The sequence below is a fragment of the Megascapheus bottae genome, chromosome 7 (genome assembly GCF_031878675.1).
Source record: "Megascapheus bottae isolate mThoBot1 chromosome 7, mThoBot2.hap1, whole genome shotgun sequence".
In the NCBI taxonomy this organism is placed as follows: Eukaryota; Metazoa; Chordata; class Mammalia; order Rodentia; family Geomyidae; genus Megascapheus; species Megascapheus bottae.
The window spans coordinates 8975949-8993812 of record NC_143515.1 but is presented as its reverse complement, the minus strand read 5'-3'; the positions used below and the strand labels follow the sequence as shown (position 1 = coordinate 8993812).

The following is a 17864-nucleotide window of genomic DNA, read 5'->3' as shown; positions in this document are numbered from 1 at the left end:
TCTTTCCTTCTTTCTTTTCTTTTCTTTTCTTCTTTCTTGCTTCTTTTCTATATTTGCCTAGTTATGGGGTTTAACTCATGACCCGAGAGTTTGTGCTCAAGGCTAGTACTCTACCACTTGAGCTACAGCTCTACTTCCCACTTTTTGGTGGTTAATTGAAAATGAGAGTCTCATGGACTTCCCTGTCTCTGCTGGCTTTGCACCACAATTCTTGGATCTCATCCTCCTGAGTAGCTAGGATTATAGGCATGAGCCACCACACCCAGTGGTTATAGATAGTTGTACAGGTAGAATCTCATGTTTTTTTTCCTGGGCTAACCTTTGGACTGTGATCCTATTACCTAAGCCTTCTACACACCTATAATTACAGGAATGTATCACCATACCATATTCTATTACTTTGACTTGTTTTTTGTTGATTGTGGATCTTGAATTCAGGGTTTGGGTGCTATCCCTAAGCCTCTTTGTGCTCAAGGGTAGTGTTCTACCACTTGGGACACAGTGCCATTTCCAGTTTTTGAGTGGTTAATTGGAGTTGGGAGTTTCACAGGGATTTTCTGCCCTGGCTGGCATCAAACAGCGATGCAATCCTTAGATCTCAGCCTCTTGAGTAGTTAGGATTATAGGCGTGAGCCACTGGCACCTGGTCCTAGCTCTTTTATTGAGATGGGGGCTCAGTAACTGTTTGCTTGGACTGCTCTCAGGCTCTCCACTTCCTGAATAGCTGGAGTTACAGCCACGGACCATTGTGCCTGGCTGAAATGAAGGTTCTGAAAGCCAACTATTCTTTCTGGTCATACCTATTAGACTTAGGTCTAGAAATACCTGAAGGTGTTTGGTAGGCAGAATAGGCAGATGTTTGGTAAGCTTCTAAGTAGTTGGGATGGAAGAACACTTTATTTACACATGGAAATTCCCCAGGACACTTCGACCATTTCGGCTCCCCTCCTTTATTACTACCTGTACACACTCTTCTTTTATTGTGAAACGTGATGCACTGGTCAACTTTTTGTGAAAGGGTGATTTTTCTTAAGGAAAGACAGCTTTTTAACTTTTTGTTTCTGTACTGAATTCTCCATGTTGTCCACATGTTCCCACAATGGGGCAAACAGGAAGTTGCGGAGAACTTTAAGATAACAGGGTGGGGGTGAGGGTGGAGTGGGTGGTAGGGCTGAGGCGCATAACCAGCCAACCTGATCTGGTGTGTGGCTTCATTTGGGCCACAAAGAACCTTGGCACCTCCTGATCCCAAGGTCAGGCTTCCTGAGACCTCTTCCTGCCTCTGGTATAAGAGGCCATTCCTGAGAATGTGTCTGTAACTGCTGGAAGGAACTGTGGCTGTACCCCTCCCCCACCCCCACTCCCCCTGGGAAAGAAACCTTCTGTTGCATGCATCAGTCAGCAGACACATCTCACCAACACTTTACATGCCCAGCGCCACTCACATTCTGAAGAGCCAATGACTGAGACCCAAGCATTGCCCTTTAAGAATGTACAATCAAGGGGCCAGGAGCGAGGCCTGTTGGTAGAGTGCTTACCTAGCAAGCACAAAGCCCTGGATTCAAGTCCTTAGTACCACATGCACAAGAAAAGCCCGAAGTGATGCTGTGGCTCAAATGGTAGAGTGCTAGCCTTGAGAAAACCCAAGGACAGTGCTTAGGCCCTAAGTTCAAGCCCCAGGACTGGCAACAAACAAACAAACAAAAACAAAACAAAACAAAAACCCAAAAGAATGTAGAATCTAGTTGTATGATTCATTGATTGTTAGCAATATAGACTTATAGAGCCATAGGAGTAGAGATAGAAATTTTAAAGCTAGTTATTACCTGAAAAGGACTTTCAATTCTCCTAGCTTCTAGAAAATTCCCTACTCTCAGACCAAATGCATCCTGGGCCAACCCCAGCTGTCATTCTTGCCTAGCAACTCCTCCAGCCTCCTCTCACTTCCCTATTTCTCTTCCTTCTCTTCTTCTGCAATGGTGGATCTATCTTCCTCTCTTCCTTTTAAGTTTCTCATGCTCTCTTCTCAACAGCATACCCAGTCTCTTTCCTTTCTGGAATCTACTTCCTCCTGAGCAGAGTGGACTTCGGTGCTGTCTGCTTCCTGTCAGTCTGCTTCTCAACACACAGCTTTTCCTCTACAAACTCCCTCATTGAAATGTGGTAAGAGAGCTTGTATGGGCACAGATGGGGTTAGCTCAGTAGACCAGGAGGGAGGGACTAGATACCTGGTTCTGCTTATTAACAGACCTCCGAGTGCCTTCTCATGGTTCCTCCGTGACTTTAACACGTGTGGAGTTGAAGAAATGATGCCGTGTTGGTTCTTTCCCTGGAAACACCCTACTCTGATTTTCTTTTCCAGAATGAGATTCGTAAGTTGGCATACCTCAAACGTCACAAAATGATGGAGGCATTCAACATTCTGAAAGTCAAGGTGGGCACAGAGTTTGTGGTGAAGGAGGCAGTGTGGAGACGACTGGTAAAGGTGGCAGTGCCAGACATCAGCAGCTCCCACCTGGAGCTACTCTTGAGGATCTCTGATGAGGGACAGAAGGGACACGTGGGTAAGGAGTGTTCACCTCTGGGGAACTTTCCTGGGCTTCCAAAGGTGGTGTGTCCAATAGCAATGCTATAGCATCTTCTGCTGTTGACAGGGGATTGGTTCAAGGACGCCTCTTCTCCCGCCCTCCCCCCCGCCCCCGCCCCACCAGAATCCAATCCAAAGACACTCAAGCCTGTTAGAAAAAGAAATGACATTAGGCACATGGCATCCTGTATACTTCAAATCATCTCTACTTTCCTTGTAATACCTAACACAATGAAATGGGCTCAGAAGTCGTTGTCATGATAATTATTCAAGGACTATTGATAAGAAAAGGCCTATACATCTTCAGTACACATGAATATTTTCTCCTCAGATGTTTGCTTATACCAGTTCTGGGGTTTGAATTCAGGGCCCAGAGCTCATGTGCTTATCCCCTACTTCCTGCCGCAGTGGCAATCCTAACACTTGAACCACACCTCTGATCCACCTCTTTTTGTGTCTTTTATTTTTTTAATTTAAATTATTATAAAGGGGCCACACTCACAAGTTGTGTAATTCATCTTCAACATAGTATCTAGTGAATACCACTGCTACACTTGTTCATATCGGGTCCTCCATTTCCATGTCCCCTGTACCCCTCCAAGGACAGACAGATGAACAAACAGGATGGAAAGGAAAGAAAATTAAAACAGTGACAAAGGGGGCAAAAAAACCCCCCCTCATTACCATTTCCTGGAGTTCATTTTGATAAGTATTATTTTATATGATCAGATCAGTCCATCTCTTTTGCTGGCTATTTCAAAGATAAACTCATAGATTTTTCTTCCTGAAAAGTCCTGGGACTTGAACTCTTGGTATGGGCGCTGTCCCTGAGCTCTTTAGCTTAAGGCTGTTGCCCTTCCCCTTGAGGCACAGTGCTATTCTGGTTTTCTAGTGGTCAATTATAGATAAGAGTCTCACAGAGCTTCCTGCCTGGGCTGGCTTTGAACCTCGATCCTCAGATCTCAGCCTCCTGAGTAGCTAGGTTATAGGTGCGAGCCAAAGGCACCTGGTACAAAATCAGTTTTAAGAAAGATCAGCAATTAGATTTGTTGGGGGACAGTAGATTTTATTTCTCTAGTCAGAACAGTGTTTTCTGCTATCTGCTGTCCCTCTGTCTCCTGGGAGAATAACTCCTCTACTAAGCTATACTTTCAAAGACACATTTCATAACAAAAAGCCAAACAGGATCACAGCATGTTAGCATACCGCGTCAGTGCAGGCAAGAGCTAGGAGTACCCCTTTGAGCCTTTTCAGCCATGGGGTCTTGTGGATTCCAAAGTTTTCACACCTGGGGTCTGTCAGTACTGAAAGTGTTGAAACTGAAAGCTTGTGTTAAACTGAGAAACATAACGTCCACACAGATAGAGAGACAAGGGCAAAAGAGAATTACTTTTCTCCCCTGTGATATTTATTTCTTATAGTTTCAAATCTTTAAAAAGTTAACATTTTAATATTTTTGACAGGTACATATGGTAGCATAAATATTGTGAATATTTATGGGTACCATTGGTGTTATGTAATATCGCATATATGTTTTGATATGTATATTGAATATATAGGCATATATCTGTATATACATATACAGATATTGCATAGTGTTTAATCATTGTTAGCAAGGAGACTATGAGGTAAATAATGTATTTATAACTGAGGTCCACAGACCAAGTACCATCTGTCTTTTTCCTTCCCTCCCTCCCTCCCTCCCTTCTTCCTTCCTTCCTTCCTTCCTTCCTTCCTTCCTTCCTTCCTTCCTTTCTTCCTCCCTCCCTCCCTCCCTCCCTCCCTCCCTCTATCTCTCTCTCTCTCTCTCTCTCTCTCTCTCTCTCTCTCTCTCTCTCTCTCTCTCTCTCTCTCTCTCTCTCTTTCTCTCTTTTTGCCAGTCCTGGGGTTTGAACTCAGGGCCTGGGCACTGTCCCTTGAGCCTCTCTGTGCTCAAGGCTAGCATTCTACCATTTGAGCCACAGTACCACGTCCTGGTTTTTCTGTTTATGTGGTACTGAGGAATTGAACCCAGGGTTTCATGCATGCAAGGCAAGCCACTAAGCCACATTCCTAGCCCTATGCCATCTGTTTTTGTAAATAAATGTATATTGGAACATAGCCACATTCATTTATTTACATGCTGCCTGTGGCTGCTTTGTTACTCTAGCAGCAGAATTAGATAGTTGTGACCAAGACTAGGTGGCCTGCAAAGCCTAGCAGATTTATAGACAGACTTCTGTAGAAAGAGCTTGTTGATGGCTAAGAGTCAGCATTGGATGGCAGATCCTTCCTAACACAAAATTGCTAGTGTCTTATTTTTTTTGTTTTGTTTTGTGTTTTGGTCTTTCTTGCATTGCTGAATTTTCTGGACGGAAGGATGTGGATCCTATGGGGTTGATGAATTCCCCGTTGATTGAGGTTACTTAGCAGCCTGAGATTTAGTCACCATGATATAAAAAGTCAAGGGACTTTGAACTTAGCACAGAGAGAATGTCCCTCTCAGGGAGTAGCTGCGGGGTGGTGGTGGAATCAGGCAGGACAGGATGTGTAGCAGCAGCCTGGTCTCTGAGCAGCCCCAATGGAATGTCACACCTCCTGCTGGATGGCCTGCAAATTTCTGCATAGACTGGTTAAAGAAGCTTAACCTAAGGCCTGACTTTGGTGAATTCTTCCAGTGATTTCCTGGTTGCTTTTCCTGAGCATACTTGTTTTTGCATGCTGGCACCCCATTGGTTTTCAAAACTGTATAAGGCGAGACCCCAAAATAATTTACCAGGGTGACAACTTTTACTAACCAGATTTCCTTTAAATGAGGCTAGGATTCTCTAGACAGGTATAGAAGACTTGAGCCTGTAAACATTTTTCACAAGTGCAGTTTCCACTCTTGCACATCTATTACTACTGTTACCCATGCCTCTAATTTATCCTGTCTCATTTTTCCAAAAATGACTCTGGTTCCTTCATTTTAAGGGGAGTTGATGGGCGAAGATCCATCTTCTGTAACTTCTTCAAGCTGACTCAAGGGTGTTGTCTCTATAACTAGCTAGGGACCCTAAAAAGCCTAGCCATTTACCAAGGGGTTGCCAGGATTAGATATCAGGAACAATACAACATTTAACAACTGCACAAACCTTTTCTTTGGCTACAAAGTATAGCTTACTTAGCACCCATTTGCAATGGCATTTTCTTGATTGTCTGGGGAACTTAATCTCTGTGACCCTAACAATGTCTAAGTTAGCTATATAGGCCCATATACAGATCAATAGGGACACAGCCTCAGGTCCACAAACTTTTTTCCAGAATTTGTGGCTGGTGTCAACTCAAAATTTGCTCAGTTTGGGCTTTGAGCAAACACGGGGTTCAGGATTGTAAACTACCCACTATTACAGATGACTGACAAGTTCCTGCCCAGTTATGGAGTAAATGGACATGGTAGTAAGGCACACTTACAAACTATTCTATGACCTCCCGGCTCTGATTAATTTTGAATGGCTAAGCACAAGAGACTCTAGGCTCTGACACCATCTCTGCCATCCAAGCAGTGGCTTACTGCATCTGCTTCGTTGCTTTTGTCCCAGGAGTGTCTCTTCACACGGGGATAAGTGTTCACTTGGTTGGTTGCTGGACTTGAACTCAGGGTCTGGGCACTGTCCCTCAGCTCTCCAGCTCAAGACTAACTCTCTGCCACTTTGAGCTCCAAAGCACCCTGTCTCACTAGCACTCTGCTGCTAGATTAGACACCACAATCTCACAGGGACTTTGCTTTGCCCAGGCTGGCTCAGAACTGCAGTTTTCAGATCAATGAGTCCTTTATAGGGCCACGTTACTCCAATTAAAGCAACAAGGTGGTCAATCACAGAAATAGTCTCTAAGCATGATCTTACCTGGAACTTGGTAAGGGCAAAAATTACATCTGAGTAAGGATCTATTGTCCTTTTCCATGGGCCAGCTGGAAATTGCTATAAAGAAACTTACAAGAGCAAACTGAAATAGCAATTAAGCAATCATTTTGGTAGTCCTAATTTTCCTTTTTTCTTTTTCTTGAAACATTTAGGACAACTTCATTTCCAAATCTTGTTCAGAAACCCATTTTTAATGTTCTGTAAAACTTTTACTGATATTTGCTTAAACACTTAACACTTTAGCCTTTATTTGCATTTGAAGAACCCTTATGGGCTCAAGACACTCTCTTTGCCTCCAGGCCTCCTTTTAGAAGGGGCATTCCTTTTTTGTGCTGTTACAAACCTTTAAACATTCCTTTTAAAACCCTTCCGCCCCAATTTAATACATTTTAGGGGGCAGTTTAAGAAATACTAATCACATCACCCACATTTTAGCATCAGATTTCCAGTGTCAGTCTGCAAGGAAACAGGACGAAGATGGTCCACGCTGCCATCTGACCAGGTTTAGATGAGCAGCCTTTGTGCCAGCTTCTCTTCTTTCACCATGCGTGGAGCCTCCCTTAGGCCTTTTCTACCATGGGAACCCAGAGCTGCACCTTTGCCAGTTCACCTCTCACTCCCAAAAATGGTCACACAGGACTATCTTAAGTTTTCCTGGGCCTTTCTCTTGGCATTTGATTACCTAAACAGTTTTAAAAGACAGGCAAAGTTTCTGACATTGATAAACAAATTCACATTTAAATTTCTGACACTTATCTCCAAATTTTAACTCAAGGAAATAAATTCCAAATTCCCTAATGCCTCTCTGCTAAATAGGATACAATGTTTACAATGTAAACAGCTCTATGCATTACAATACCACATTTTTTTAATGCAACTTTCAGAATCTTTAGAAAAATCCTTTTAACCAGTTTCTCTTTAAAACAATACAATAATCCTTTGAGACATTGGAAACATTCAAATCTGATAATTTTCTCGAAGTTTAGACTTAGATTTACCCAATTGCCTTTGTGTTTCAAGTATAAATTCATCCATTGTTTTACACAGCATGCTGACGACTTAACCTTGAACATGTTCACTCACACCCATTCACACACACATTCATACTGAAAGATCTTAAGGGTGCAAAATTAATGTCGGTCCTTCATTTTCTGGAAGCTTTAGTGTCAAGAGTGTTTTGCCACTTTTACTCTTGCAGGTGAGAACCAGGTTCAAAACAAAGCTTTTTACAAGGCAACTTAGTTGAAATGATTATTTGGTGGGGAGTCTTCCAGCACCAAAGTTAGCCCACCCAGAGCAAGACTTTAGACATTTTCCCAATTTTGACTAGGTCAACTCACACATCAGTTTACAGGACCAAATTCAAACCTGGGGGAACGAAGACTGATGCCTATGTAAGGGCCACCAATTGTCTCCAGATTGTCACTTCAGCCAGGTTGTTAGGAAAAAGGAAGCTAGACTAGGCCTGCAGCTGCCTCGCCTGCCTCAATGGCAGCTGAGTGGGAGAAGCCATACCAGGCTCGAGACCTACCCCAGTGGGGCTGCAGCTTTTATTCCCCTGGAATGTTCAAATGCTTAGTGACAAAGCCATAAAAAAAAAAAAAAGAATCCATAGTTAGGACTGGTACCAATTTCGAAAACAAAATTGGACAAGACAAAAAACATCTAACAAAACAAGACAGAGAAGCAGAGACCTTTAGTAACCCCAAATTTTGATGGCATGCCGGCAGCAGTCAGAGTGAGGAAGAGACCTCAGGGCCCTGAAAACTCTCAGGGGGCACCTCCCCTGTGGAGACTTCTATTCTCTGGCAGCTGGCTGGCCAAGGCCATCCGACTCCAAATGTGGGTCATTCTGCAGAGCAAAAAGTAACAAGTTTATCTTGTAAAGATTTATATGCAAGACAAACAAAGCAAACGTCCGGGCTGCTGAAATAAAGTCAATTAGGCACATGATATACATACTGAAAGAATAAAGAAGCGCTGCAGCAGTGCGGATGGCTAAGACAAAAACTGGGGGGCAGAAAGTGTTTTAACCAAAGGGGAGATCAAAGGTTCCCTCAGCTCTGACTTCAAAGGAGCGCCATTCCTCTCACTGCAAATTATAAGCTAATTTACTTTTTCTAATTTTCACACTCAAATTCTGTGCCCTTCCCTTTGCTACTCTCCCAGGTCACTCTGGAGAGAATCTGTCTGTTGTAAGCCTACCATCTCCAGAATTTAGCTGTTAGTTTTTTTTCTACAATTTAAAATAGTTAACATGACTCTAGACAATCACACAACAAGACAAAACACTTAAACAGACAGATCGCATGCATGCCCAAACTGTCAACCCGAGGGCATTCCATGTCCCTCCAAGTGGGAGGGACTATCAGACCACAAGAGGCAGTCACAATGCATCCGTCCTTAAGATAGTCCCCCAGTGGGGCGCAGGGGACAGCTCCCACTGGCCCTGTTGGCTGTCTTATAGAGCATCCGCCAGGACTTCTTGCCAACCAACCCAGTAACCCAGCCTGCAGGCGGACACACAACCCAAACCCAAACCAAAGGTGCCAAACCAGAAATAATGACAATTGTCCCTACTACTGGCTGTTCCCTTTTGGCTCAATGATCAGGTGTCTGAGTGGGCTTGCAAGGGGATTCCTGGCCAGTGCACCAAATGTTATGCCCAATGTTCAAGATCCCCCTGAAAGACCACCAGAGACCACGACCAATGCAAGCAACAAAGAGCCATTTATTAGCAAGCTCGAGCTTGGTCCTCCACGCCTTAGAAACCAGTGACGCTTAGAGGCCCTGAGTGCAGAATTAGCACAGCTTTTATAGTACAGAATAAACAAGTTTTCGTTTTCATTCTTACAGCCTCATGTTATTCTTTACCCACAGAAGTTTAGTTTTAGGTGTCCTTGCTAGCTCTCTGAGTAAATAGCTGATGGAGCATCCTACAGTTTTCCTGAGAAGAGACAGTTGGGGATTTCTCAGAACTTTACAAAATGGAGGCTGCTTAAGAATAACTTTTTCCTGAAGTTCATCAAACTTCGAAATTAATTTAGGCCTCACAAGAAGTACTGGAGTGGTGAGAATGGACTGCTGGACCTGGGCGTTCACAGGGTCTAGGGAACATTGGCTTATCAGATGGTGGGTCCACAGAGGTGAGGAAAATACCTGGTACTTCGACCTGAGCAATGAATGAGCTCCCTGGATAAGCCATAGGTTCCTTCTGGTACTGTGAGTTGGTTGAGGGTTTGAGTAAGGACAGGTAGAAGTTCTGGGGGATCTCAGGCTAGGTCTGCCTCCCAATGACTTCTTTGGTCTTTGGGGTTCAGGTTGCACTCTGCAGAGTGCAGAGCTCAGCATCTGGGCTCACTTGACTTCCCTCTTGGGACTAAAATGTCATAGCCTGAAGTGTAGGTCATCTTTTTGTTTGCAGACAAAACAAACTTTCTCCGCTTGGCTGATCTTCTCAACATCCAGGTGGTCACAGTCAACATCAAAAGACATCCGCTGGAGGCCTGGCTGCCGAGGCTGTACCAGTCATCTGCCAGTCTCCTGGTCCAGAGGATGGTTCAACACAGGCAAGTGAGACGGGGCCAGAGTTCTCTCAAGTTGCTTTATAAATAGAAGCGTCTTCACTCCATCTGGACTGAATGTGCTTCGTCACTCAAGCTTGGAATCCACACCCTGCTCACTGCCTTTCATTTCTTGGGAGGGGTAGAAAGGGTCCTAACTCATTATGCCTGACCTCGGCCTAGAGAACAGGCTTCTAGATGTTCTGTAATACATATTTTTCCCCCAGGCCTGAGCTCAGGGCCTGAGCACTGTCCTTGGACTTTCTCAAGGCTAGAGCTCTACCACTTGAGCCACAGCATCATTTCTGGCTTTTTTTTCTACGTATGTGGTACTGAGGAATTGAACCCAGGTCTTCATGCATGCTAGGCAAGCACTCTACCACTAGGCCAAACTCCCGGCCCTCTGTGATATTTCTTAAAGAGTGTTAGGGTCCAGTCCTCCAATATTAGGGTCCGTGTTCAAAGGAATGAGTCTGACAGCAAAGCAGAAGTGAAACAGTTTTATTCCGCGCCTGGCATCGAGAATCATACTGACCGCCCAGAGCCGTGTCTAAGATGTGAGTGAGAGAGCGACCCCGCCTTAATCTTACAGGCTACTTTTATAGGCCACCAGCCATGTGGTTGGCTTGGCCATACACAGGTGGCCAATGGAATCTCAGCATACTTGAGTGACGGCTGGGGCAACCACTGACACCTTTGCTGTTTGAGCTGACCTAGCATCTCTGCGGGCTTCTGGCGCACTGCTCTGCCGACAAAGGAAAGGGGGAAGAAGTTTCCTGGCAGGCGAAAGCAGTAGGGCGGGAGGAACTCTGGTAACTCCACCTAGTTAAGCTGTTCTCATAATCTGAGGTCTCTTATCAGGGAATTTACAGCCCCCAGCTTGAGTCAAATACTCCTTTGTCATGAAGATGGAAAATGCTATAGGGGATGGAAGAGAGGTCTCAAGGGGTCCCTCTATTTAAAAGGGAAATCTAGAGAGGGGTCTCTTCAGGAACTCAAAGACCACAGACTAACTTTGTTCTTTGAGCCAGTAGCTGTACTCTGAATTCAAGAAATTGCAAACCCATTAGAGTAAAAATAGGTATCTGATGCTTTGATTCTGCTTTCTTTCTTTTCTTTTCTTTTTTTTTTTTTTTGCCAGTCCTGGGCCTGAGCATTAAGGCCTGAGCATTGTCCTTGGATTTTTCTCAAGGCCAGAGCTCCACCACTAGAGCTTTAGTACTACTTCCGGCTTTTACTAAGTATGTGGTACCAAGGAATCGAACCCGGGTCTTCGTGCATGCTAGGCAAACACTCTACCACTAGGCCGAACTCCCAGCCCTCTTTCTTTCTTTTTTTTTTTTGGAGACTGGGGCTAGCTGTGGGGCACAGGTGGGTCCTTAACTTGTAATCCTACTGAATGTTGGGGTTACAATGGTGCACTACCATGCTCATTGAGTCCAGGAGTGATAGGGCCAGGTGAAAAAGCATTGCTGAGTGACTGTTAATTTTACACGTGTAAACAGCCATTTATTGCAATGGGAGCTCTTAATTCTATCTGTGTATCCTGCAGTGCCCCTCTGAGCAGAGGCTCATTCAAAGTGACCTTGTTTTCTTTGAGAAATCTCTTGTATAGTTCCATTTAGCTGCCTGGGCCTGGTAGTTATCAAGCCTTTACAATGGAGGCTTTGTCCTGTTTATCCTAGTACTGAACATCTGGTGTGTCATGTTGGGGACACTGAGTGCTGGTCCCTGGGGGGGGGTTGCCACAGGGAATCCTGGGGTGGCTTTTCCTCTGCCTCCATAACTGAGCTTGTGGTGTGGCGTTCTGGGCTAGAGTAGCCTGCTCTACAAATGCGAAGTTGAGTCAAAGCCCACTTGTCATATTTTGCTCTCACTTGGCAGTGAGAAAGATGACAAACCAGTCCCCTAAGAAGGCTGGTGGTATGTGTCAAAATTGAAGATGTTTCTAGAAGCTTTCTTAGATGTGAATTTTCTGGGCACCAAGTTGTACTGAACCCTGAACATTCTCTCTATCTTCATTCTGTCTGGGTTGTCCCCAAAAAGGGGACTTTGGGCAGACCACAGCTCTCCCTTTGTCCCTCTGTCTTCATTTTCTTTCAGAGAGAAGTGATACACAAGGCTTTGCAGGATCCAGTCATTCTGGAACCTTCCATAGATAAATCATGTATGCATGTGGCATGTGCACATGGGTGTGTGTGTGTGTGTGTGTGTGTGTGTGTGTATTTTGAGGAGATTCTACATTTACCGTGTTGCACGGAAATGAAGTAGCTTGACCTCAGTGAGACTCAGTTTCCTTTCAATGAAATGGGGTGACAAGATCTCTTTCTTCCTCTTGTGCCAGGATTTTTATCTGGGTTTATGACGTCATCATCTTAATCAATGCCATATTCATCGCTCTGGATGAGAAAAACCCCATCATTTCCTACACAGAATGGCTCTTCCTTTCTCTCTATGTGTTTGAGATTCTCCTGAAGCTGTACACGTATGAGCCCAGGGCCTATTTCGGAAGGAAGCAGTTTTGGAACTGGTAAGTGTGAGAGTCCTGGGGAGGAGAGGGCTCTCTGTGGGGGTACAGGGGGGCTTGCTGGCATCATCAAGGCTTGTGGCTGAAGGTCTACATGCTCCAGCTCTTAAGTTTTGACACATGACATTCTGAGATCTCCAGGGAAGGGACATCTGGTTCAGGAAAGCCATTAGTCATGATGTCAGTTCAGACTGCCTGCAGCTAAAATTGGAACACTGGGCCACAATGTGGAGTTAGAGAGGATTTGTTAGATAAAATGCAGACACCCAGGTCCAGGGAACAAAGGAGGAAGTTGAATGGGGGGTGGGTTGGGACCAGCGGACTCCTCACAAAGGCACATGTGAGAAGAAGCACCAGCTATTGTCCGGTGTGACCTATATAACCTGTAGGGTTTAGAAGGCAGAGCGGAGGTGGAGACTCTAGGGTGAACTGAGGGGCTTTATCAGGGCTGGCTGGGATTTATGGATACTGTCCAAATGGCAGATAAGGGGTGTCTGTAGCTTCCCAGGCCTGGAGGTCAGCTGCCCCAGAGAAGGGCCATTTCAAGGTAAAGGGGTGGAGGCTGGCTACTTATTGTACTAACGAAAGGGCCTGGTGTTACTTGTACAGGGCCTACACCATGCCATCGGGATTCTTAGGACATTTCTAACAACACTTGTGACACCAAATGTGTAGGTTTCAGCTTTACCACCAACAGTTGTTAATACTCTGAAATTACAATTGGGTTATCTTGCAACTGGATTCAGTTCTGAGAGTGGCCACCCAGAGTTAGCACCACAATGACAAGAATTTTAGGAGTTCTGACCAAACATGTTTCTTGATAACACTGTCTTTGAGTGTGATCCGTGAGGAGACAGCGCCTCCCAGCTCCATCCATCCACTCTGGGGTTAGCCTGCGAAGCTGGACCCTGGGCACTGTTGACATGGCCTTTCCCTGTCTCGGCCTGGTGTCTCCCTGTGGGCATCTTCTACTGCGGTGGCTAGTGCATTGTGGGAATAAGGCCCTATGGGACACAAATATTCACATTACTGACCCCACTTAAGAAGGGGACAGATCATCAGAGTTGGATCTTGGTGGTCACTGCTCTAAGACAGGAACCTTGCTAGGAAGACAGTGTAGCTGAAAGGGAACTGATTGGTCAGTATTGCTCAGTGTTTGCTGGTTCTTTACATCATTGTCAGAGAGAAAAGTCAGGGCACAGTGAACTTCTTCAATTGAAAGTGACAATGAATTTCATAAAATTAGCACTCAGGAAGAGTGTATTATGGACTTCAATTACCCAGCAAAATGACAGCCGGAGGTGTGGCTCAAGTGGTAGAGCTATGTGACTAAAGCTGAAGGAAACCTCAAGCCCTAGTATCAGAACATATATGTATATATAGATATATTTACATATAGACATGTACACCTATATGACATATACATATATACACATAGACACGTATGTATACGTGTATGTGTACATATATAAACACGTACGTCTATATTTTTTATTGTGGAAGACAGCTAGAGTGGTGTGAGTGAGCTGACTGCTAGAATTCCTTTGTATGAGTCTTTGTAGTAGCCAAGGTCGTTGGGTCACTGCTTTGATTAAGGAACTGGATTCGAAGGTGTTCTGAGCCTGTCATCCCCCTAGCCTGATGCAGGCATTTCCCTTTGCTCTTACCACCTCTGCTCTTTTTGTTAGGTTCGACACGCTGATCATTATTGCAGCCCTACTGGCCTTGGTGGCTAATGCCACCCTTCACTCAGGTCAGTGCCAGCAGTCCTCAGCTCCACCACCTGCCGGGCGGGGCCCATAGTCTTCTTTGTTGAGCATTTGGGCGAGTTTGATTGAACAAATTCCAAAGGATTGGGAGTACAGCTCCATGGAGGGGACCTTCCTAGCATGCATGGGTTCCTGGGTTCCATCCTGAGCAAAACGCATGCATGTGCGTGCACATGCACAGATGTGCATGTGGACCTCAGTCTCAGGACTCGATCTACTCTTTGCAGCCTGGGCCTCCCTCCCTCCAGGGTTCCAACCATGGCAAGACCCTTGCATTTGCCTGCTGGTGGCTCACATCTGTAATCCTGGCTACTCAGGAGACTGAGGTCTGAGGATCACAGTTTGAAGCCAGCCTGGAGCAGGAAAGCCCATGAGACTCATTTCTCCAACTACCTACCAAAAAGCCAGAGGTGGGGCTGTGGCTGAAGTGATAGAGTATTAGCTTTTTTTTTTTTTTTTTTTTTTTTTTGCCAGTCCTGGGCTTGAGCTCAGGGCCTGAGCACTGTCCTTGGACTTTCTGAAGGCTAGAGCTCTACCACTTGAGCCTCAGCACCACTTCCGACTTTTTTCTATGTATGTGGTACCGAGGAATCGAACCCGGGTCTTCATGCATGCTAGGCAAGCACTTTAACCACTAGGCCAAACTCCCGGCCCTAGAGTATTAGCTTTGAGTAAAAAAGGTGGAGACACAGTGTCCACAGGCTCTGGATTCAAGTCCCAGTATGACAGAAAGGAAGGAAGCAAAGAAGGAGGGAGGGAGAGAGAGAGGAAGGAGGGAGGGAAGGAAGGAAGGAAGGAAGAAAGGAAGGAAGGAAGGAAGGAAGGAAGGAAGGAAGGAAGGAAGAAAGGAAGGAAGGAAGGAAAAGAACCCTAAACTCTCCCTGTCCACCACTCTCTTCTCTACTCTCCTCAGACTGTGCCCACACATACCCCCCACATACACACCCCTTCCTGTCCCCAGCAGGTGGGAGGGATTATTGAATACAGTGCAGCTTCTGGCCTTCTCTTCTAGCTGAAGTCTCTAATTCCTCCATGGGTCTTTCACTGTGGGGCGCAGGGGCAGGGGCGCTCCACTTCCACAGTCACCCAGTGTTGTTTGGCAGGCGTGTCTCAGGATGAATCCTGGGTCACCAGGGCCCCACAGAGCCTCTGACGTCACTGACCTGGAGGGGCATCTGGAGGCTCGGTGGGCACATGGGTGAGAATTACAATAGTAAAGCACTGTTTCTTCTCCAGCAAGAAAATACCACAGTCAGCAGATCCTGGACATGATCCTAATATTGAGGATACTGCGTCTCTTGAGGGTGATCGTTAGCATTCAGAGGTACCCACCAAGCTGGCTCTCCAGCTTCCCAGTGGGAAGCAACCCTAATCACAACTGCAAATCTACCAGCCATCCACCCAGCACCTGGAGGACCTGGGCATCCCTGAGCATCCCTGGGCAGTGGGGGGTGGGGAGTGGGGAAGGAGGGAACCAGTGAGGCTGGGTGAAGGTCACTCCAAGGTCAGCTGGAGGTGGGGGGGGGGCATGTGGTCACTGTAGTGACTGGGTTCTGGGTTCCCATGGCAGCTACTTTAACTTGAGGGCACTACCCCTTTCCTTGTTAATAGCCCTTGACGAAAGGATTTTTCTTAGGCCTAGTTTATTGGTGAGGCTCAGAGAGGTTGTCATTTCCCCGAGAGGAACCAAGACACAAACCAAAGAGTGTGACTCAAAAGCCTGGATAAACTCTAGCTTTACTTTGCTTTTTTTTTTTTGGTGGGGGGGTGGGGGGGGAGAGGGGGTGGGGGGTAAGAGGGTATGCTATGATTTGTACTTGCAAGGCAGGTACTTTACTAGCTGAGTCATACCCCAGCTCTTTTTTTTTTTTTTGCTTTATTTTTCAGATAGGGTCTCATGCTTTTTGCTTGGAACCTGCTTCAGAAACAAACCACCTTGTAGCTGGCATTACAGCTGTGATCTCCCATGCTAATCTTTTTTTTTTTTGGCCCAGGCTTACTTCTTAACTGGGGGGTATACTGATGTATACTGATGTATACCCCTCAAGGCCTGCCTCAGGCCTGCTGGTCTGGAAAGTATTCCATTATAGACAGAGACCTCCAGGGCAGCCTTAATCAGGCTAGATTAAGGAGGAAAAGGGGAGGGGAGGAGAGGAAAGCAACTAGAGCCTCAAAGCTTTTCAGTGTGCTCACGCACCTGTGCTTGCAGGAGAAAAGTTCTGTAACTCCCTTTTGTCAAACGTGCCTCACCTTGCATGGAAGAAAATTAGTTAACTTCCCTTATTCCTAGAGGGTGACAAAGCCAAGAAAGCCAGAACTATTAGTAATTTTAAAGGACAGAGAGAGAACTGGGGAGGGGCAGTGGAGCCACGAGTGCTTGTGAGGGGTCAGTTTTGCCTCCCACAATCCCCTTCACCTCCTGTCATCATTTTGTTTTTGCCTAGGTTCCGGGTGATAGTGACCACGCTAATTAACATTGGCCCCACCATGCTGACGTTTGGAGGACTTGTGTTTGTAAGTACCTGCTCTCATTTGCTATTCCATGGAAAGGAGATACTCATTTCTAGCAACTCTCATAAGGCATTTTTTTTTGCCAGTTCTGGGGCTTGAACTCAGAGCCTGGGCACTATCCTTGAGCTTTCTCAAAGCTAACGTGCTACCACCTGAGCTACAGCACCACTTTTTGGCTTTTTCTGTTTATGTGGTACTGAGGAATCGAACCAAGGGCTTCATGAATGCTAGGCAAGCACTCTACCACTAAGCCATACTCCTGGTCCATAAGCACTTGTTTCTTTTTTTTTTTTTTTTTTTTGCCAGTCCTGGGCTTGAGCTCAGGGCATGAACCCTCTCCTTGGACTTTCTCAAGGCTAGAGCTCTACCACTTGAGCCTCAGCACCACTTCCAGCTTTTTTCTATGAATGTGGTACCAAGGAATCGAACCCGGGTCTTCATGCATGCTAGGCAAGCACTTTAACCACTAGGCCAAACTCCCAGCCGGGTTCCCACTTGTTTGACTTGACTAATGCTCTACCACTCAAACCACATTTCCAGCCTAGCTTTTAACTAAACAAATATAATTTTATTATTATTGTTGTGCAGAGGGATTGCCATTTTACAACTCGCAATTCAGGTAATGTGTACATTTCTCTTTTGAGATCTGTCTTTGCAGGCTGACTTTGAACCACAATTCTCAGATTTCAGTCTCCTGAGTAGCTAGGATCCTGGTACCTGAACTATTTTATTTCTGCTATGATTTGCAGGAATCTTTAGCCTGACAATAAGTTGTATAAAGAGCAATGTTTTTTTGTCCCTTATCTATCACTTTGTTTTTTATTTTTGCTTTTTATTTTTTGACATGAATTTTGAGTTTATTATATAGTAAGATTTGGTGATCTTTTAACTTCAGCTCCATCATCCCCTCTCCCCTCCTCTTCCCTGCCCTGTGCCTTTATATTTTGATGTTACACACTTGGATACCTCTGAGTTTTATCTTGGTATAAAGAACAAGGTAAAGACCCAACTTTATCACTGTTT

General features: G+C 45.3%; 1 protein-coding gene across 1 annotated transcript in view; it reads left to right on the top strand.

Moving 5' to 3' along the window:
- Window positions 1-17864, top strand: part of LOC150060259 (two pore channel protein 2-like) — a 49155-nt gene that overhangs the window by 27631 nt on the left and 3660 nt on the right. Inside the window, exons 9-14 of the mRNA XM_090336098.1 lie at window positions 2363-2564; window positions 9896-10040; window positions 12379-12564; window positions 14250-14314; window positions 15567-15654; window positions 16775-16844. Coding sequence (XP_090192224.1) covers window positions 2363-2564; window positions 9896-10040; window positions 12379-12564; window positions 14250-14314; window positions 15567-15654; window positions 16775-16844 — 756 coding nt within the window. The remainder of the gene's footprint in view (window positions 1-2362; window positions 2565-9895; window positions 10041-12378; window positions 12565-14249; window positions 14315-15566; window positions 15655-16774; window positions 16845-17864) is intronic.